The sequence below is a fragment of the Drosophila montana genome, unplaced genomic scaffold (genome assembly GCF_035044405.1).
Source record: "Drosophila montana isolate Dmon_TW-CO22-7 unplaced genomic scaffold, ASM3504440v1 contig_3733_1, whole genome shotgun sequence".
Taxonomy (NCBI): Eukaryota; Metazoa; Arthropoda; class Insecta; order Diptera; family Drosophilidae; genus Drosophila; species Drosophila montana.
Window position 1 is genome coordinate 2,436,403 of NW_026998620.1, and position 23,030 is coordinate 2,459,432.

The window sequence follows — 23,030 nt, forward strand, 5'->3', positions numbered from 1 at the left end:
TTTATGAAAGTTCAGGCAGCGCCATGGCAACTCTTTTTGATTGAGAAAGATTTACTAGTCAAGTCCAGATAATTATCAATATGTCGAGGAGTTATAAATAGTATAAAAAGCTCGATTTCCATTTAGAATTTTACAATTATCTAAATTCATATTAAATCTGGAGTACTTTTTAATCGGAATTAAAATATATACACCAGATTTACGTGGGAAAAAGAAATGAGTTATTTAAGGTATTAGAAAATCGAATCATTTCAATGTCAATAATTCCTTATCATATATACATATATATATACAGGCAACACAATATGAATGAGCATGATTTGGGATGTTTATTTTGTTTAATTTTAATGAAGAAAAGATTATTTACTTTATAGTTTTTGTTGTTCGTTATGACTAACATTATCCTCGTCTCGACTAGCTTCAAATTTTGTTGATTATCGTTTCATATTTCTCCTCAGATTAACTAGCCGATATTTTTATCAAAGTACATTATAATAAGCCGTTCTTTAAGCGATGTAGATTAATGTCTCAGTTATTTATCTATTTCCACTGTAGAACCAATTAGAGTTTGGATCATACCTACAAATATGTTACTTTTTGGTTATAATCGAATATGAATTTTTTAAGCACCCTAAAATATTTGTACATACAAATTTTTTGTGATCAAAGATAGATCAATTTTTATATATTTATTTATATTTACTATGAAAGAAGGTCTTCAACAAATTATTTTTTTTTAGAGATTTTAGCAATTCGATTTTTAATCAAATGTGGAAACGAATTGTGAGCGAACCCTGTACCTAAGTTTGCGATGTCTGAGTTGACTTAAGATTTTCTTAATTATTTAAAAATGATTATATAATTATTAAAAACAATCCTACGGCAGCTTAACTTCCCAATATATTGATTCCCATCCGACAGTTTCGATATCGAATGGCTTTAATTAAGCGCTCAAGCTTAAAGTTAAATCATCTATGCCCAAAAGGATGCCCTATAGCACCTGTTATGCTCAATGCTCTTCAAAATAATTATCTTACTGGCGTAGGGTATTAAATGGTCAGTGATAATCAGAAGCAGCAGCAGCTAATTGCATATGCTCAAGAGCCGAGCCGAGGAGCAACAGCAGTTGAACTCTGTTGGCACGCATAAAACTAACGTTGACTGGCGCTGACCCGCAACTAACTGCAGTTCGAGTAGACCACGGGCCACGCCCACAGCTGTTGCGCCCAGTTGCTGCTGATGCCTGACAAGCTTTTAATGGCACTTGCAATGGGAGTCTCTGGAGTGCCATTGCTGGGGCTTAGCCGTGCACTGCCGAGCAGCTCCATTTGCTTTGGTTATGCTTGGCTAGCAAGAGCTGCTTGTTGCTGTTGCTGTTGTCCATTGACTTGGTCAGAAGGACCGCAGCTGTTGGCCAATCGGACACGTCTAAATGCACTAATAACGGTAATGATTTGAACTCGGGAATACGACGCAATGGACCCAACGGTGCATGAATTCAATTTTAATACAACTCGCAAGTGCAGACACAGACAGACAGACAGACAGACAGACAGACAGACAGACAGACAGACAGACAGACAGAGAGAGAGGCGGACAGTTGGACGCTTCGATTGCCATGGCAGCAGACGCCACAAGAGGCAATTGTGTTGGGTGACTGAAATTATTTTTCGTTGATTAGAATCAACATAAATAAAATTAATTGTTGCCGCTTCGTCTGTTGCGTCTCTCTGTCCCTCTCCCTCTCACTCGCTTTTGAGGGGTTGCATTCAATTTGATTATTAGCATTTGCCCCGCAAGAATCCACTCGAGTGTGCCACAGGCCAAGTGCACTCGGTGCCTGGCTGCTGTGCCCCCAGAGGGTTGCTCGGCTCAGCTCATGCTTTGAGCGACCCTTTGTCGCTGGCTAATTTTTAGAGTCTTGAGTCGAGATGAGCGCGTGCCGTGCGAAAATTCTAAAAAATTAATCTGCCAAAATGCGTTAAAACTGTTGTATGGAATACTTATATTTAGAAACTGTTTGTCTCTCGTCAAAAATTCTAAAATACGCACGACTTTACATGGGAATATTATCAAAAATTTCACTTGAAAACGTGAAAAATAAAACTCCTCTTTTAATTTTTAAAAATATAGCAATAAAATGTTCAATACAGTAAGAGAAAATTTTAAATTTATTTTTCCGATATTTTGCAGCAAATAATTGTAATAATAATAATTCGCCAGAATATCGACAAAGAGTGTCAAAAACAACTGATATATAAATATATGTATTGATTGTTTTAGAAAATTTATTTTTGGCACGAAAATCGTATTAATCGCACGACACGCGCTCATCTCTAGCCAAGTCTGGCGGGTCGTGCGTCCCTCGGGTATTCGTTCAGCCAGCGAAATAAGTACTCGTAATTATAATTTATTTACGCAGCTCTCGTCTGCGTGGCTGCATAATTTTGGGCTGGTTTTTTAATTGGTCAACGACTGGGGAAACTTTGTATCTGTCGATGTGATTGCCGGGCGCTTCAATATGTCCAAAGTGTGTACACACAACATTTGCAACATTTTGCACTCGCGCATAAATTGTAAGCAATTGTTTCCTGCGTCACGACTCACATTATGCGAACCAGGAGTTGTGGCTGTGGCCAGGTTCATGCGTGCCAGCCGGCGTCGCGATTTTGCATCGAAAAATGATTAGGAAATTAAACACCCCACACAGGCCACGCCAGCTGAAAATGTTGAGGATGAAGACGCGCTCGCCCCCTCATCAGCATGCGGCTGGCATAATAAGTATGCAAAATCTCTCTGGCAGCTGCAGCGGCCCCATCTGACTGTGGTGCAACGTGGTGCCGAAAGCCATAAATTACACAAAACTGACCACCAGCCGGGGAACCAGCACCCGGCAGCATTAGTCGCCAGCAACTGCGCACGCATTGGGTCATTGCTGGGCACTGGGCAGGGGAGGCAAGGGTGGCAGGTGGGGAAAATGGTACTGGTCAGCTTATAATATGCAAAATATGCCGTAGCCAGGCCAAGCAGCTTCCCCCTGCCGCCTGTGGCACAATTGCCGCTGCACAAGAGCCGAGTAATTAAACGCGTTGCCTCCGTTGGCCTCCGGATGGCCCACTGCAAAAAACATGCCCCAGAGTTGTCAATGCTTATGGCAACTCTATGCTTATTGTTATGTTTATGAAAAAGCAGTTGAATACCCTACACAATGTGAAGTTGGCCTGTGCTTTAGGCAGACAGTGGAAGGCTTTGTCCTTTAATCAATTTTTGTAGCACACTTTTCAGCTGTCGTTTCATGAACTAGGATGAAGTCTTTATACTACCAAATGCTTTGAGCATACTAAATGCATTGAAATTGCATTCGAATAAAATAAATTACCTTGAAAGTTGTCTAGTGCTGTGCGCAAGTAATAGAAAGCTTTGCTTTTGAACACTATTTGTAGCATACTTTTCAGCGGTCGGCACAAACAAAGCCTAAAACAACATCAAATATTCAATGCAGCAAAATTGCATTTGTACACCCTACACAAGCTGAGATTTAATTTCATTTGAATAAGCTACGCATATGTAAAATACAACTAAATTCCCTTAGTGATAGGTGCACAGCGTGCAGCTCGGCCCTTTGATCAATTTGTGTTGCCTACTTTCCAGCGCTCGACTCAAATGCAACTTGATGCGGCTTGATGAGGCTACAGCCCAACAATAATTGTTATGCATTGAAATTACATTTGGAAAACTCGGAACACAATTTAAAGCCAAGCCCGAGCCGGCTAATGGCATATACAGTCCATTTGTAGCACTTCTCTGTGATCAACAAATATTTGACCAAATGTCGTCCGTTTGACTGCGTTGCAGGAGACTCTGCTGCAGCATGTTACCCATGCAATGCAACCACTAAGCCACTGCCACTGCCACTGCCATTGCCACTGCCACGCCCACTGGCGCCCACTAGAAAATCAAGTAATAGTCATAGACGGGGCGGCTGTTGAAATGTTTTTCGGCAGCATCAGACGCAAATTGCATGGAAGCTGATTGCGGACGAGATGTTGTTGCTGTTCCTGTGTCTGCTGTGGCTGCAACTAGTTGCATTGCTGCTGGCAATTGTTTTTCTGCATGATTTTTCAATTCATTGGCAAACGTAGCACAGGACACGCTCGTCCTGTAAGTGCTACGCTGCAGTTAGGTCCGGGCATTTGCGTCATGCCTAATGCTTATTATGCACACTTGAACGCTTGCAAATTTATGCGGCAAGCGTTGAGTTTGATGCCAGCAAAGGACTCTCTAGCAAGGACTCTCTCGGCCATAATCGATTTGTTGTTTTTATAATTTTAATTGAAGCCCGGCTTTGGTCTGTGGCCGTGCGCCGGCATGCCAGGCCAAGCTGGCAGGCTGCAATGTATTTTAGCAATTTCCTAAACAAATATTGCACAAAAGGATCAAAGTGTAAGCGTGTGTGTGTGTGTGTGTGTTGGCACGCACACACCCACACACGCTGGTCGCCGCATGCACCTGGCCAACTTTGCAGCGCCCCGAAATTGCATGCAACATGGAGCCGCTTTGTGGTCACGGCCAACATGTTATGTAATTAAAATGCCTGCCAGACATTTTAGCAACATTTTCGGCAATTTCAGCTTAAGCCAGTTTTCCTTTGACCTACCTCAATTTTAATACTCCTCTTCTTATCGCACTCTTTGCAGACGTTACGAATCTGGACTATGTCAAGGTAAATGCCGAGGCTGGCAAGAACGTGACCATACCCTGCCCGGGCGTCACGGAGCACTCGCTGGTGGACACGCTGGTCTGGAAGACAGCATCGACGACAATCGCACAGTTTGCTAATCGCATACCGTTGCTCCATAGCCCTAGGGTGAGTACGAATCGAAAATATATATTTATTATTAGGAGTCCTTTTAGCAATATTTGAGCAATATTTGCTTAGATTTTTAAACAGTTTCTAACATGGTTTGATTACTTTTAATATGTTGGCCAATACAAATGCTTGACTTAAAATTAAAAGAGATTCTGAAAAGGTCCAAAAACATGACAAACATTTGACAGAATTTCAGCCCAGAAGAAATTGCTCCTCCCAGACCCCTCCCATAACTTTCACAAAGCACAACTGAAGTTTTAGTCCTTAGTCCTTAAGATTGACTTCGAAACTAATTTTAGTTTATAACTAAAACAGTTTTATTTCCGAAATTTATTTCTTTCCTTTATTTGTAAATGAAAAACAATTTTTTGTTGTGAATTCCATTAGTCTGATATCGAATGGTACGAGTAAAAATCTCTGGAGTGCAGTTATAACTCAAATGCAATCCGACTTTGAATCATATCAGAATTCATTACCCACTTGCCATATTTCGGCACTTGATGGCCCGAGTCGGGGCCACTTGAGTTGGGCCATTAAATATTTTTGGGCTGCTTGCTACAGACAAAATGAAAACAGAGACTGAAAAAAATGGCTGTTAAAATAATTGATAGCCAGTTAGTTTCAAGGCGGCTGTTTGAACTTTGCCAAACGACAGCGACGACCGAGGCGAACAAAAAGAAAGTGCAGCAAAAGTCAGGAGAACTAAGTGGCCATCAGTGGGAGTTCGCAGCCAGCACTGTGCACTGTGCAGACAGTGGAGCCAATATATTTTTAATGTTTGATAGTTGTACTAAAATAAAAACGACGAGGCGCAAAAATGGTTTAAGTGGCAGCAGGCAGCAGGCAGCAGGCACCAGCTGCCGCCTTAAACGCACTCCGGGGGCCCACTGAGGCGGGGCAAACAAAATGAAGAATGAACAAGTTTCAGCGGCAGTCAGAAGGCGCTGCGACTAGGCAGCCCCTCCTTCCGCTCTCCTCGCAATCGTGTTAAATGGCAAACTGGGACACTTGAGCTGCAGCCAAGCCAAAGTTGGCGCCAAGCTAAGCAGAGTTTACCTGGCTTGCAGCAGCGCACTCGCTCATATTTCTTGGCCAATTTCGCCTTTGCCATTGCTCAATGTGCGACGGCTGCGCTGCACAGTGGGGCAAATCGACAGCAGCATTTTGGCTAGATCTTAAACTAGCTTGACGAATCGGACGAGCTATTTAGATAGATGTCAATAGATAGATAGATAGATAGATAGATAGATAGTGAATAGATAGTAGATAGTAGATAGATAGATAGATAGATAGATAGAGAGTAGATAGATAGGTAGATAGTAGATAGGTAGATTACAATCTATTCCCCAGAAAGCTTGACTTGAAAAGTGCAAAAAGAATATTATATACATATTTGGAGTTATGTTATATATATTTTTAAAAGAATATATATTTTTAATGATTTTAAAATATTTACAAAGCATTAAATGTTATTGGTAATATTCAATTTGTTTAAATAACTATTGGAAAACACATTAACGCATTTTAAAATAATTGAAATTTTAAACAAATTGTTAAGCCCATTAAACATTTATTTTATTGAAATATTTATCTTTCAGTCAGCATTATTTACAAACATTTTTAAATCATAATTGAGCTAGACAACGACTGAACCCAAGTCGTATTTTCTTTTGTTATCGAAATAAATTGGATTCCTTTCTTTTCACATTTCCGATGCCAATTGCCCCACTGTGCATTGTGTGCTTTATGCCTGGCTATTATATGTATTAAAAGTTTTTTAGACCGTCGTAGTAGCTGCTTCATTTTATTACAACTGACACCACACACACACACACTAACACATACTCACACACACACCTAAGCAGCTATTAACTTTTGTTTTATGGTTGCGGCTAAAAAAGAGAGTAAGAAGAGAATGATTCATGTTCCTGTCGCTGACTGTTTTGCAGTCTTAGCCCAGCTCAGCTCAGTTAGAGATTCTCTAGATACTATGATGAATTTCGAGCAGCTATCTGGGACATATTATGAGCCCTGTCAGGCGCACAGATTTAGTGCATGTGCAAACAAGTTGGCCCCGAAAATTTGTTGCATGTAATTAAAATCTAGTTGCAATTTACTGCTCGACTGCAGATTGCACTGTAAATTGAAATTCCATTGTGGAAAAATGTTGTGGGGCCAAATTGTTTTGCGGCGAGCAGCAGCTCTTGGTTATTGCTTAATAATCAAATCCAATCGAGCAACAATTTTATGCCACAAGACTGCAGCCAAAGGGCCCAGACGAATATGCTTACAATTTTGTGGCAAAACAAACACACGCACACACACTCACACACGCGCACACTCTTGCTGGAACTCAGACGAGCACATAATACTTATGACCAGCCAGCCCACACAGATACTTGAATGAGGCAAATGCATAAAGCTTCTTGGCAAAATGTGTAATAACAAAAACTTTGCATGCCCAACAAAAATGCCCATTTGAATACAATGCGATTCCAGAGATTTTCGACAGTTTCAAGTGTAAAATCCTTAATAGGTTTTCAAGAAATTATTTGATCTAAGAACGGCCTGGACATGCGCCCTGTCTGGCTGTCCATCATATCAAATGTGTTGCCTTTATAAATGGTTTTTTGGCGAAGCCAGGCGCAAAACTTAAAGTAATTTGCGTGCATTGTCCTCCAATACACAGTCTCAATTATGTGTCCAACAACAACAACAAGAAGGACATTGTCCATGTACATCGAAAAGTTATCGCATACGAATACAAATTGTCGTCTGAGTCAAATGTTGAACCAATGTTTGGGGCCATTTAAAGTGCCTGGCCATGGCCAACACACAAAACCGGCTCAGGCAATAGGTGTACTGCAGCAGGGGTGCTTGGCCAGGTCGGCTGGGCAGGAGGGGTGGTCTGTTGAGGGGGCGGGGGGAGGGAGGGAGGGGGGCGTGTGGTGATGCAGCAAACTTGCTTTTGCTAACTTATTTGTCTTTTGTATTAAAAAGTTTTGTGCAGCCTAAAGTAGAAACTCGTGTTGTCCACATTGTTGTCGGCCACTGTCAACGTCTCCATGTCCGTTTGTGTTGCTTTCGCTTTGTGCCACCCCCCCCGACCCCCGACTCCCGCACCCCCTCTCCGGTCAGCACGTAACCTCATTTCCCATTCAAACCGAACCCTTGTTCCACTTTGACTGCACACGATTGTGACAAATTTGTTTGTTATTCTAACTGATGGCAAGCCCAACATAGTTCATGGCAGTTACTCTAGGCTCGCTTTCGAAAGAAATAATTAAGATAAATTCAATTGAGTTTATTTTTTATCCATTTGCAGATACAACTTTTATCGGATAATTTTGGTTTGCAATTCTCGCCGGCGCTGGCCAGCGACACCACGGAATACATTTGCCTCGTCAACGATCGTCACATACCCGAAGCCATTGTGGATCTACTAGTCCAAGGTAGGTTTTGCTATATCACATAAATAAATATATAAATATCAGTTGAAGGTGCAATTTGTAGATATCCGAGTCGATATCCTGTTCTACAAAAATATAGTCTCGTTGTCTTTTCTTTAATCAAACACAAATTTCTTGAATTAAAGTGCACTTAATTATGTTTTTTTTGAAGTATTCTCATGAACTAGATCTATTTATTATCTCAATTAAGATGTTTTAGTTAACGAGATTAAATTTTGCTTTAACATTTTCTTCTGATTCGTTTTCATGCATTTATTTTTTCTATCTTTTTCGTATTATATTTCTTTTTTTTTTTCGTCTTCTTTTTATGCGCCATTTAATGAAAGCCATAACAACATTAATGATTTATCCGGTTTCCTTCCATTTTGGTGATTTCATTTGCAGTTATATATATGTGCATGTGTGTGTGTGTGCGTATGTGTGTGCACACAATTTCGATTTTCTCACCACACACCCGCACACACACACACACACATGCACACAAGCACACGTACGCGTTCTTGTCATGATTTCCATTTGCATTTCACTGATAGCTGCCAGTTTTTCTCATGTGTTTTTCTCATTTTTTCGCATTTTCGCTTTCTCCTTCGATTGCAGATGTGCCCGATCCACCGGAGCGTCCTTTGTTAATAAGTTTCACATCACGCTCCGTGAACTTATCCTGGGCGCACTCCCAACATCCACGGAATGCGCCGGTGACGCATTTCATTATTGAAACTCGGTAAGTACAGCATTCTTATATAGCTATAGGTCGAGTCCTTCAAGTCGGCACAGCTGTCTGTCTGCCTCTGTGTGTGTGTGATTTGTATGTGTGTGTGTGCATGCCACAGCTGAGCTGTAACCGTTCTGATTTAGCGCGCTTTAAGGTCTAATGTCAGTTGGACTAGATATATATCCAACATAATTATCCTTGTATTTATCATCATCATCTTGGGCCCATAAATATTGCTGTTTGCCACGCCCGCGGAAACGGGTTCAGTGGGCGACTTATGCATGGCTCCTTTCCTTTCCTTCTTTTGTCTTTGCCTTGCCAATGCAAACGCAATCAATTAAAATCATGCGTTTATTGCTTTCCGCTTGCCGCTCTTTGATAAATCCTTGTGCAGATATTGCAGCTGTCGTGCCCCCATGCCCCCAAGCGCCCCTTGCACCCCTTGCGTCCACTTGCGTCCACTTGCAGCTGCGAGTCCTTTAATTAATATGTGAAGCGTTGGCTGTGATATGCGCGCAAACACACAAGGATACGCACTTCACTTGTGCTCCATTTAAATAGAAAAGAAAACACGCACACACTTACACACACACTGGCACACCCGCTCCTGCAGCGGCTATTTTCCGAATAAGTTGAACTCAATGCGCGGCATGAAATGAAAACGATTGCCGCGAGCGCAATACAAAGGCCAGCAAAACGAGTATGCGGAAAAACTACTGAAAAGCGAAACTTTTTCAATAAATTCCCATCATCAGCAGCAGCAACAGCGGGTGCAGGGGGGGCGTGTCGAAGGGGGCACAAGACACTGGGGCCGGCAATCGATGACAGGCAACTGAAAAGCAAGCAGAGCCTGTGGTGCATTTATGCAAAATAAGAAATAACCACACACACACGCACACATACGCGCGCGAGTGCCTGCCAAGCGCTCATTCACATGCATATACATATATGTAGCATACTTTTTTGGGCATGCACAAAATGAAGCTGACGCTGACTACGACGGCGACGGCGACAGCGACGCCGACTGCACTTTATGCAAATTCTCCCATCGATGTGAAGTGATGTGAAGTGTAGCTTGAGTTGCTGTTGCTGTTGTTGTTGTTCGTGTTGCACGCGCTGCTGTTGCTGCCACAGAGCACGCCTCTTATTTACATTTTCGCTTGATTCGGTTTATTTGCGCATATGCATACCCACTGCAGAGAGGGCTGGGTATATCGGCCCTTGCAGTGCTTGTGTATTATGCGGCAGATATATTTTGAGTGCTCGCGCGCCGTCCCGTAAATTGAAAGACGATGACAACGAAGTGCTTCAAGCTGCAAATCTCGTCTCGCAAATCCACACACACACACACAGACTGAATGCCAATGCAATTGAAATAAGAGTTCAAATGTTGAGTGGAGGGAGGTGTCAAGTGAAAGGGGCGAGTGCATGCCTCAAAACAAGTGGCTGTACGTTAATGCCAGCCATCAATTGTATAACACACACACGCACACTCACACGCACACACACACACACACGCTTACTTATATATGTGAGCGGTTATTGTGTTTGAGGCCAAACTTTTATATGTATCGAATGGATGGTTGTTTTCGCATCTGTTTCGAGTGCTGTTTACAGTTGTGTAAAAGGTGTTTATCAATTTGTGTTGATTTTGATACCCTGTAAATGCCAAATGCTTCAAAATGGGTTGCATAATAAACAGCGCAGAATGAAACTCGTTAATATGCTTGTAGATATCTTTATCTCCAGCTATCAATATCTTTAAGTTCTTGAACCTATCTATATGAACTCTGGAACAAATTTCTATACAACAAAACTTTGTACAACAGACTTTTCGATAACTCCCTCCATTTATCTTGAGCATATATAGGATAAGATAAGATATAGCTTCCTTATGAGGTAAGGCAAGTAGATCCCAAAATTCATTGGAAGAGATGACAACAAATTTAGCATCTGATTTTCGTCCACATAATCCAAATAATCCGAAAATCAAATAAAAATATTTGAAAAGAGAGCCTCAATTTTTGGTCAACGTATATTTTAATTTAACGATAACATTTTTTTAAAATTTTTTTTAATTTATTCGAGTAGCAAGTAGTAAAAATCTGACTATAGGGTATCTACTCTAGTCAAGCTCTTGCTTCTTGTTGGTTTTGATGCTGTTCGCACACACACATGCACACACACACACAAAGCAATGCATATTTGCCAAATGACATCACATAGGAAATAAAAATAAAATTCAATCATAATTTTAAGTGCTCTCCGTTGATTTATTGGCCTGGGATTGAACCAAAAAAAATAAATAAATAAATAAAAATGAAGCTCATGTTGTTTTTAGCGAGTTTTTTCTTTTGACTTCCCGTAGCTTTAATATCAATTAATTAAACACAACGTGAAACGGTTTTTCTCTTAATGTTTTCAAATTGTAATTGAACAATGAAAAAATAATTAAATAATACAACAAATTTGAGAATGACAGTTGGCGTTGTAACTGTACTTAATTGTGCACAATTTCTGCTTACTATATTCAATAGAAATAAAATAATTATTATAGTTATTTTTGTTATATATACTTTGGATATGCGCTAGTTTGACAGCCAAACACAAAAAAGTACTCCCAATTGTGAGCTCATTTGAAACATAATGAGATATTTTCAAATATTATAATAGAGTCTCATTATCTATGCAGTTCATTGTGCATATTTCATGTAGTTGCTCAGCCGCAAAATACAACATTTTTGCCTCTTTAAAGAAGTCGTGCGTGAACTTTGGCCCTGGCCATGCAAATCACGCACACACACACACTCACACACGGACGCCCACAAAACACATAAGCCATATGCTAAAAGAGGCAGCAAGAAAAAAATGTTAAACGGCTTACAACAAAAAATTGTGTGTGTACTTTATACCGATTCAAGCACACGCACACACGCACACACTCTCGCAGTCTTGTTGTGCGGCCGCAAATTTATTTGCCACTGTGGTTACTTTGCAAGCTGTTGTTGTTGTTGTTGTCGAGCTGTTTTTTTAGGCGCAGCACATTTTTTACAAGTTGCCGCCGCCCATTTTTCATGAAGTCGCCAAGACTTTTTTCCCGTGTGTGTGTGCACAGTCACACACCCCTGCACCCACCCCCCTGCACCCGCCCCCAGCTGAGTAGCAGCTTGTATTCATTTTAACAAAATGTCCATTGACAATACACAGACACATGTGAGACACACACACACACACAGACAGGCACATACGTGCGAATGCGACTGCCCACTCGCATTTATTAATTTTAATGCCTTTTAAAGCAACTTAAAAAAATGCTTTTCGCCCATTTTCTTTTTTATTGGTAGTCAAATATATTTATTTTATTTTATTTTTTTTTTGTCTCCGCTTTCGGTTGCATCTCATATTTAATGCATTTTTAATCACACATAAAAGCTGCGCTCCCCCTTTCAACTCGTCCAGCTGACGCCGTGCAAAAGCCCTAATAACATAATGCGAACACACACGCACACACACACGCACACAACATACACACACATGCGTGAAATTTATGCGCGATACGGAATTTTTGGCAACTTTAAATAAAATTTACTGCACTTTGATATCGGTCATGAAAAATGCTCATTCTGCGGCCGCTGTTATAAATTTATGCGGCACAACCGACCCCAACAAAACAAATAACAAAATAAAGGATAAACCCGAAAAGAAAACTTTATCTAGGGCTTATCACATGCCGAATTTAATACCCTTGCAAGCATATTGATTTAATTAAATCATATCAAATGGCAGAGAACGCCATTAAAAGCTTAGCAAAATTTATTAACGACATTATTTCAATTTTCGAAATATTGACACATTCTTAGAAAAGCAAACTCCAAGTATCTTTCATTTTATAGCTATCGCTGCCAGACAAGAGAGCTATATAGCTCTATATATAATTTTATAATTTTATATTACGCATGTCAAAAATAAATATGTATTCATCATGTCCCTAATATCTACCTTTAAGAGTTACATATTTAATTACAAAACGATAATACCCAATGCTCGGGCATAAAAACAAAAACCTAATAACAATTTTTTGCTATTTCTAGCATGTGTGCGTGTGTGTATATGTGTGAGTGTGTGTGTGGTAAAAAGGGCATAAATATTTTAGTAGCCATGGCAAACGCTCGCATTTTATGTGCAGCAAATCTCGCCAAGCCCCCCCCCCCCCCTCCACCCCCCCCTCTCCCACATGCATTTTCATAATGCATTTGTTGCCCATATATTTTATGTTAATCCCCCTGCGGATGGGCTTTTAAAAATATATTCCATATAAATGAGGAAAAAAAATATTTAATATTGCATTTGCAGGTGTCAATTGAAGCAAACGTAATAAAGATTAATAAATTTCGGGCAGATAATTTATTTAGAAGGCAAAAAACAATCGAGCGAGTGCAAAGAGCATGTTATGAAAATGAATAATTTACAAATGAACTGCTAACTGATTGTGTATGTATTTTATTCTGTTTTGTTGTTGCAGCGAGGGCGAGGATGGCATCTGGGATCAAGTGGCCCGCATCTATACGAGAACGAATGCAACCTCATATCAGGTGACCGGCCTGACGCCCTTCACCGTTTACAGCTTTCGTCTGTTGGCCGTTAACAAGTTGGGCATCAGCCCGCCCTCGAAGGAGTCCTACTACATTGTGACGCTGCGCGAGGGTGAGTACATGGAGTCTATAGGGATGTGGAGCCGAGCATGGCGGAGCCCATTTTATGATAGGCTGACGTTAACGGTGACTCACATCAATTACCAGACAGCCTGACATGACACTTTTTTACAATCGCATTAAATTTTCATTTGCATTTTATGGCACGGCGCGGTGTTGCACCTGCTTTAAGTGCCGACCATGAAAAGTTGTGACCTCATAAAAGCGCCCGCTGTTAAGCCTTATGTGCATTTAATTATTTTAGCGCCAAAGCGTGCGAATGTATGTGCATGTGTGTGTGTGTGTGTGCAGATTAAGCTACAATTTGGTGTATGGGCGTGGCAGCTGTTGTTAAAGTTGCAAACCGAATTGACAAGCCGCAAATTGACAAATATTGCCAGCTAAACAATGCCACACACACACCCGTTTGCTGTTGCAACTGTACATTTGTTGCATGCTGCGTGTGTGTGTGTGTGTGTGACACCTGCTGCTTGCGGCATGATTAATTGTTGCCTACTTTTAGGCAAAGCAGAAACCTCGCCAAGCCTACGCACTTTTTCATAGGCTGCGCTCATTAATCACAGCAAAAGCTGCCTGCAGCTTGCCACGCCCAGTACGCCCCCCTCCCCCTCTCCCCCGTTTCCCACTCTCAACCATATATATCCAACTGGCGACAGCGACAAGCTATTAGCAACACATTTGTCTTAGAAGTGCCACGCAGACTCCAAATGGCAAGCCTTGGGGCATGAAATTCCATTTATGCCACACACACACACACACAACACTTAGTATTGAAAGGCGAGGCAAGCAGCTGCTGCTGCTGCAACACATGCGGTTGCAAATTAGTCAATAGTCTGCGGCCTGAAGCTCATTAAGAGCCAGCCGCCACGCATAGCTGCGGCGGCAACCCTGGCCAATTTGTATAAATTAAGCGAGTGGCATGCAACATTTAGGCCAAGTTTTCAATTTACAGCCGTGTGAAAGTCAATGGAAAATTTCTTTGAATTTATTTATATGCAACTTGCCAAGTTGCCCAGGTGACAAACTGTGGCAGAGCAACTTGTCCGGCTCCCCCTCCCCCCCCAAAGGCTGAGCAGCTCACCTGCCCGTCAGGAGTTGAGGCACGCACCATTTAACTTGATGCGACAGACGCGGCACCGCGGGGCGCAGCAAATCTCTGGGGGCTTAGGGCACTTGCAACTTATGTTGCGTGACAGTGACAACCTGACAATGCCACACACAGACACAGACAGAGACACAGACGGAGACAGAGACGAGAGCAACTTTGCCGTGCGGCAATTTTAATTTGAAATTTTTCGAGTTTGCGCCAACTTTTTGGCAGCCGAGCAAAAAAAAAGTTTGCACCAAAGTCTGCTGCCCCGGCTCATGTTTTCGATATGAATTTGAATGTGAATTTTGATTTGAAATTTTTGCCCTTTTTCCTCTGCAGCGCCCACGGGCAAGCCGATACCGACGACGGCGCACAACACATCCTCCAGCTCGGTGTACATCTCGTGGAAGCCGCCGGCGCCGGATACAATTTTGGGCGAGTTTCTTGGCTATCGCATTACATATCGTCCACGCGATCGCAATCCCAACGATACCAAGGAAATCTATATACGCGATAATACAGTGGAGGTAAGCGTATTTTCCACGCCTTTAACATAATTGAATTTCCACCATTTCTGACACTTTTCCATATTGCAAATGCCAGCAATAAAAGGGGAGCTCTGCATAACGTGCCACATTCGATATCCATTTCGGGTTCGTGCCATCGGGTGTCTGTTGCCATCTTCAACGAAATACACGCTTTTCAATTGGCCCACGTTGAGGGGCGCCACATCATGCGGCGCGTCGCGACGTATTAAAAAGTAATTTACACCTGCCGACAAGAGGTGTTTTTCTCACAGTCTGTGTGCGGCATATGCTAACAACAAAATACAAGTGTTGTCAGGGGAGGAGTGAGGAGGGGGGGGGGGGGGGCACAATTTACGGTTAGCGTATCTCTTGTAGTGGTCGCTATCAGAAGCAATTTGTTAACGATTAGTCGCCAACATTTTGGCCAAAGTCTGTGCCAGGTGTGTGTGCCAGAGGTGTGTGTGTGTGTGTGTGTCACTTTTATCTTTCGAAATACCAACACACGCGACGGCACTAATGAAGTGTGGCAATGTTTGAGACATTAATACATGCGGCTAACCGCCTGCGGCACGTGCCACCAAACATGCCACTCGGGAATACCTTCGGGTTAACCGCAGGCTAAAAGCAACGTCTAAAGGCCGTAGGAATTTTGGAATTTATGCAACTACTTTCGAGGAGACAAAATCACAGCCACACACAGTCCCACGAGCAGACCGAGTCGAAATTAACCAAAGGCCACTAATGGACTCCATTTTCAATGTTTAATGCGCAGATTTTTCAATTTACGAGCCCTTTTTTAATGCACGCTGCCCAAGGGAGAGGATGAAGGCGAAGGTGCTATAAAATACCGTCAATGTGGGCAATAAACATGGGCAGATATCCTGGGAAGTACAGCATCGTCTTCCGTAGCGCATTTTGTCAGCTGTCTCACTCCAGCTGAGTCTAGTTCCTTAAGTGACCTCAGCGAACTCGGGTTCCAGTTGAGCTAGAGCTACCAAATTTGGTATGCAGCTGCTTTATGCTATAGACAGTTCAATTTAATTCAACTTTATTTACAACTCTCCCAGTTCTGTGAAGGTAAAAAATGTAATAATAGCACTTAAATGGAGTATACCAAGTTTCTTTCTTTCTGTCAAAAAAGAGAAAAAAGTTTGTAAGCTTGTATAAGTATAGCTTACCGTATCGCATTTTGTTAGCTTTCTCACTCCAGCTGAGTCTAGTTCCTTAAGTGACCTCAGCGAACTCGGGTTCCAGTTGAGCTAGAGCTACCAAATTTGGTATGCAGTTGCTTTATGCTATAGGCAGTTCAAGTTAATTCAACAGTCTTGATGACTTGCACAGTTATATGCAAAAATAAAAAATTAAAACAAATTTCTTCTCCATTTTTAAGGAATATGAAGAAATGTATTTTAAAAAATTTATATATAATCTGTATATATATATATATATACTCGTTATCAGAATCTCAGAAGCAGCAGACTTCTGGCTATGAATTCTTTTCTGCTTTTCCCCTTCCTGCCACATCAAAGCCTTTTCCTATGTATAGTTCAGGGTACTCAGACTTCCTCTGTCTCCTATGTATAGTTCAGGGTACTCAGACTTCCTCTGTCTAATAATTCTTTTCTCATTTTCCCCTTGCTGCGACATCAAAGCCATTTACCTATTTATAGTCCCACGTACACCCAGTTTACCCAAATGCTCCGGAAGCTGGGCACACAAAATTGCATATTCAGCATGTGCATATAAATTTTATGTTAAAATTCTAAAACTTAATGCATATTTAAATCAACCGAAATAGGTTTTAATAATAGAGCTTAAAGCTTTGGCTAATTTCCGCTTTAAGTCGATGGCTCAATAGAATTTGCAGCGAAAATGTCAACTATATGCCGCACCCTCAATGCCATTTAAGCCAATAATATGCAGCGAATGGAATGCATTTTTGAATTTTCACAATTTTCACAATTTTCAATGGAAAAAGCGTGCAATACCGGGAGCTGGGCAAGAGGAAGCGAAATATGCAAAAATTATTAGCGATAATGCTCACGTACGACACTCGACGCGACGCAGTTGCCTAAAATACCAAAAAAAATAGGAGAAAAAAAACTATGCCAACGCATTGGGCATAGAGGAAGACCCAGGAGCAGAGGGGTCAGGGGCAGGGGCCAGGGGATTGTGTGAGGTTCCGCTGATAGGGACATGGCACGCTTTTGTGCTTGAGTGCATATTTTGCAGTTATCTAGACGCCGGACCCGCTGGCTAAACGAAGCTGAAGCTTTGCGCTCTTTCGCTCTTTTATTTTATTTTAAAATAGTACTTTTTTCTTTATTTTTTTTTTTGCATGTCAGTGCGAAATGTTGAAATATTATCCTTGCAGGCAGAAACGTGCGACTTCATGTTTTTTGTAAGTCCCGCTGAACTGGAGGCCATGCCCATACCTCGACCCGCTGCGGTAAGCTGTCAGAGAGAGCCCGGCATGCCCGGCTGGCCCGGAACCCTCGGTATTCTATGCTACATTGAGCTGTCACGTGTGAAAGCGCCTCGAGTCCTTGGCAGGACTATCGTTTGGCTTGCCAGCTTGCCAGCGGGTTACAATTTTGCCAATTTTCTAATTAAAATTTCTGCGCCGTAAAGCATAAATTTTGCTCGTTTTACGCCGTGCGAATTTCCACACAAAAGCCACCAAGTGAAAACTAAACTAAACCGTGTAAACTTTGTGCCACTCGCCGCTGTTGATAGCATTTTTCGGCGCAGCTCAAAGGATATGCAGATGTGCGGCATGTGGCAACCAAACCAAATTTGTAGCACATAGTTGTAGTTTATTCTTCTTCTTCTTCTTCTTCCTACTCTTCTTCGTGTTGTTGTTGCCGCTGTTAATTGTTGTTTGAGTTTCGCTTTACACCTTTTTGACTAGCTGCTAGGGCAACGCTCCGCGCACACACACACACACACACACACAAACAGGGGTATCGGTTGCTCTGCTGCTAGGGAAAAGTTTTAATGATGCGCCAGTGTTGGGCAATGCACTAATTACCAGCTTTACGTCACAGCTCTGCTCGAATCTATGCAACCACATTTAACACTCTGTGCGTCAAAGCGCAGAAACAAGTATATTAGTGTGGGGCTCGTTTGCAGCTGGCGACGAAACTTGAAACTTAAAATGTTACAATAGTCCAACAGACATAAGACCCTTCAAAGTACAGTGAAAACTCTTCCCATGGTCACTCGTATTGGGCGAACAGCCCCCTCTAGGACATTCATATTCTAGTAAACCATTATTAATCGAGCTACACCCATTGCACCTCATTTTGGGGAACTCTCCGCTCGCTGTCCGCCCATGTCCGTCAGGCTGTTCGTCAGTCTGTCCGACTATCTGTTCGTCTATAGGAACATTTTGATTTCTGGATCCATAGTGGCCAGATACCTGAAAGTTCAAATAAATATTCTCGCAATTGCTAATTATCCTTTCGATTTCTGCTACTTTAGTTCCAAATATCGATAAACATCGATTATCCTTTCGATTTCTGTTACTTAAGCTCCAACTATCAATAAATATCGATTTTTAGGCGTGGTTATTTACGCTATGAAATCTACATACACTTAATTTGGCATGTAGCTTGTCTGCACAAAACTCTAAAATAATCATTTTATGTTTATGCCCTGGAATTCTAATAAAGATCAGAAAGTAAACACCAAAGCTCTTTAAGAATTAATTTAAAGTATAAACTAAGGAAAAAAAAAGCTCAACCACAGCATAATCTGGCCAGTCAGGGTATCTCCTAGTCGGACAATTGCAACTGACTTTTGAATGCTTAAATTTGTCAGGAAGATCTATTTATTGCAACCAAAAGTCGATATTGCCTGCCCCCCGCGCCCCCTATTAAGCAAGCAGACACTTTTCGATTGACTTAAGCACAGTAATTAAACTGTGAACAGAGTATTGGGCAGTTGTTGGCAGTCGTGTGGGTTTGTTTTTCTGGCAATTTATCATGCTTTTAGCCAAGCACACACTCGGCTCTATCAATTACATTATATCAATTAACTGCTTTTGGCCAACTTTGGCGGCGGCCGCATTAAAGTGGCAGCAGTTGTAAATTTCGGGCCTCATTTACTGTGGCCACTCGACTGGCGACTACATAAAATGAAATTATATGGCGGCATTAGCGCCGACCAAGGCCAACTAAAATCTAGCCTACACACACACGCACACCAACACATAGCTGGACAAAAAGATGTGCGCCTGTTGGTTGTTAAATCAAAGCGCTTGTTGGCCAACTCTGGCGCCTGGTAGCCACTTAAGCTTTTGGCATGGCAGTCAATCCGTTTCTAAGCACACACAAATGCACACACACACACAGAGAGAGAGAGGCTCTAAGCCAACCGCTTTGCGGTCCAGAACAGCAGCAGCAGCAGCAGCAACAACAACAACCGCTGATGGCAGCGCTCTAATGTATGCAACATAAATTGTGTTTGTTGTAGCAGGCAGCCATTTTGAGCTTAACTACAGCTTGTATGCATGCATGTGTGAGTGTGTGCGTGTGTGTGTGTGCGTGTGTGTGTGAGCTGCTCAAAGCCAGCGGCTTGTTTTATGGTTTCGCACTGCTTTTGACCTTACGTTAAATTTTAATAAGCCGCACCCGCCCAGGATATGCTGCTACATAAGTAGTTTTTGCCGGGCTTCGTCTGCTGGAAGAGGCTGTGCTAGTGGGCGGGGCAGTATCTGCTGGCGCATCCTTCGATGATTGCCTTTGAGGACCAAAAGGTATTTCTATCAAGGGCTGCACTCTTTGCCCTTTAATTGAGTCCCAATACACCCCATCAAAAAATTGTCGTAAATATTATAAAAATAATATAATATTTTTTATAATTTAAAAAATACATTTTTGATATCAAAGCCTTCCAAGTTTCGAGCCAAAGTTGGACTTTATGCTTGAGGGAAATCAGGTTTAAGCCTCGATTTTTTTTGTCAAATTCCATAATTTATATTTTCTTAGGTAAATAAAAATTTAATAAATAATTTATATAGATTATATTTTTGTAGGTAAATAAATAATTTTTATTAAATTTATATTTCTATTCTTTAACTTCGTCGCTTATTGCTTCTGAACTTTTCCAATCGCAAGAATATATATATTATATACATATGAAGGAGCATGATTATAACTTTTTGTTATTAGGCAATAAATCTTTGCTTGAATAAAACGCCTGCACGGCAGGTTGCTGAGGTTCTTCTCAGGGTTGGGGTCAGCCATAGCCCTGGCAACCGTATCGGGATATATTTTCAGGCAAAGCCTGGCTTCTTGCCAGTGGAAATTCAGACCCAAATCTTATTTGTCAAATTTCTTTAAGTAAACCAAAAAGTAAATAATAATAATTTTTAAATTTATGGACACCTTTAACCAAATCTTCATGAATGAGCTAGGCGACCAGGTTCGAGCCGTGAGTCGAACAATCGATGTATATACATATATTTATTTATTTTTTTGACTTGCAGCTATTTTTTTTTTATGTGCACATGTGTTTGCCTGTGCAGGCTGCCTGTTTGTTGGCCTCGCACTCAATTTCCTTCATATTTTTTGTTGTGCCACGCGCTGCAGCAAATACATTTTTAACGGCTGCAATTTTACATACGTGCAAACATATTTGCCAGACGACGCACAAACTTGTGCAATGCGCAATTTCCGCTTGAGGCAGCAGAGAAGGGTCAGCAAGGGGGGAGCAAGGGGGGAGCAAGGGCTAGCAAAAGAAGCTCCACCTGCGCTGAGTTCATTTGGTTACCTTTTACGCATTTTATACGAGAGCATGCATTTATTTTTGCTTATTATTAATTTCCTGGTTTTCGTTTTCTTTGCAGAGTCATGAGATTCAGAATCTGGAGACGTACACGCAATACAAGGTGACCGTGCAGGTGTTCAATCCGGAGGGCCTGGGCCCGGAGACAACCATATTGGTGATGACCGATGAAGGAGGTGAGTGCTCCACTTATATCTAGAATATTGCATAAGACTGAAGCTGTTTGCATTTAAAATGAGAAAGAAGAATTTTATGGAACACTCAGATAAATAGTTCTTGGTGGAAAATTCTCTGATTTCGCTTACTTACATAAATTCTTCTTCTGAGTACTCGCTTGAGTCGTGCTCAATTAAAGTTCGTCCAAGCAAGAGGTATATTGGAAATACAGATTTACAGCAAAGTTTTCTTCTTTATCAAATGCCACATGTAGAAAATATGAAATGCAGCCACTTGTTTTGGCATCTGCGATATTTGATTTATCTGTGTGGCAAGTTTGAGTCTTCAGCTGGATTTTGCACAACTATTTCGCACATATGCAAAATGCAACTGCTTATTGAAATGCCAAGTGACCAGAAAGTGACCAGGCTACACGATTCAGTTCATATATTCTGGCCAATACTTGCAACAATACAACTAAAAAGCAGCAGTAGAAGACGTGCAACAATAAACAGAAATCGCTTTTGTGTGCGGTTTTCCAAGCCCGGTGCTTTAAAATGGCATAAAGGGTATATTAGACTTTGATGTTCATGTGGTCAAAGGCTACAATATTTGCCACGCCCTCTTAAGTTTTCAACTTCTAAAACTTTATACATAGTTATCTAAACTTTAAACTCTATATATGGTCTGCGAAATAGAAATCCTTTGTATGTTATATTATTTATTGTTTTTGACATTCAAGAAAAGTTTAATTTAGAAAAATAGAGTATACGCTCAGCCGGCTTGCAGCTGCAGTTTTCTTTGCTAGTTTCGCTTACTTTCCCGCCCGCTCAACAAAATTTCTCAGTTTAAATGGAGAAAGAGCCGAGGCTTTGACTCGCTCGACCGCAAAATGTCTGTGCCATGCAATGAGGCAAACAAATAAAAGTTGAGTTAGACCAAACAGAGGCAAAAATATGCTACAATTTCTCATATTTCTTTCAGCAGCTGCAGCTGCACTGTATATATGTGTGTGTGTGTGTGTCGGGAACTGTATTGGAATTGAGCATAAATAAAAATTGCTTACTTAAACTTTTGCCATATGCTGCGTACTCAGCACAACAAATCGAGGCAAAAACTGTTCAGGCATATCTTTTATGCGCCACGTTGCGCCATCTCCAGCCAGCCAACTTTCCGCCCCTTTCCCGATTTCCCTTTCCATTTCCACGTAACATTTATATCTTTTTTATTTTTTAGAGAATTTGTTTTGTTGGCGCGCTCCAACGTGGATTTCCGTTGCCGTCTCAGTCTGAGGCACAGACGCCGCCAATAACGGAAATCCACCGACTCCAGACTCCGACGCCGGCCACTGCCTACGTTGCGGGGGTGGTGCAAGCGGCAGGGGGAGTGGAGCAGGGGGAGTGGGGCAGAAATGCCCCTCGCAATGGCCCTTATAATTCGGTTATGAAATTTGCGTCGTCTTAGATAAGTTAATATATAATCCGGATAGGTAAAACAAGTTGAAAGTAAGTCTTAAATAGAAAAATATTACTTTCAAGCTGTCTTAATTATCAGGAATATATTTAATCTTCATATCTGGCTAAAGCCTAGCTTATCGAATATCCGAGTATATATATACATTACTGAGAAGCAGCAGTAGAGAGAACAAACTTCTGAACGATTAATAATTAATACATATATCATAAAAGAGGGTATTCAACTTT

General features: G+C 41.4%; 1 protein-coding gene across 3 annotated transcripts in view; it reads left to right on the forward strand.

Moving 5' to 3' along the window:
- Ptp99A (Protein tyrosine phosphatase 99A) overlaps positions 1 to 23,030 on the forward strand; it is a 150,835-nt gene that overhangs the window by 36,764 nt on the left and 91,041 nt on the right. For all 3 annotated transcript variants that reach the window (XM_064693338.1, XM_064693340.1, XM_064693342.1), the window contains exons 2-7: positions 4,698 to 4,867; positions 8,196 to 8,322; positions 8,938 to 9,061; positions 13,575 to 13,756; positions 15,194 to 15,381; positions 21,233 to 21,347. In XM_064693338.1, the coding sequence (XP_064549408.1) occupies positions 4,698 to 4,867; positions 8,196 to 8,322; positions 8,938 to 9,061; positions 13,575 to 13,756; positions 15,194 to 15,381; positions 21,233 to 21,347 (906 nt within the window). The remainder of the gene's footprint in view (positions 1 to 4,697; positions 4,868 to 8,195; positions 8,323 to 8,937; positions 9,062 to 13,574; positions 13,757 to 15,193; positions 15,382 to 21,232; positions 21,348 to 23,030) is intronic.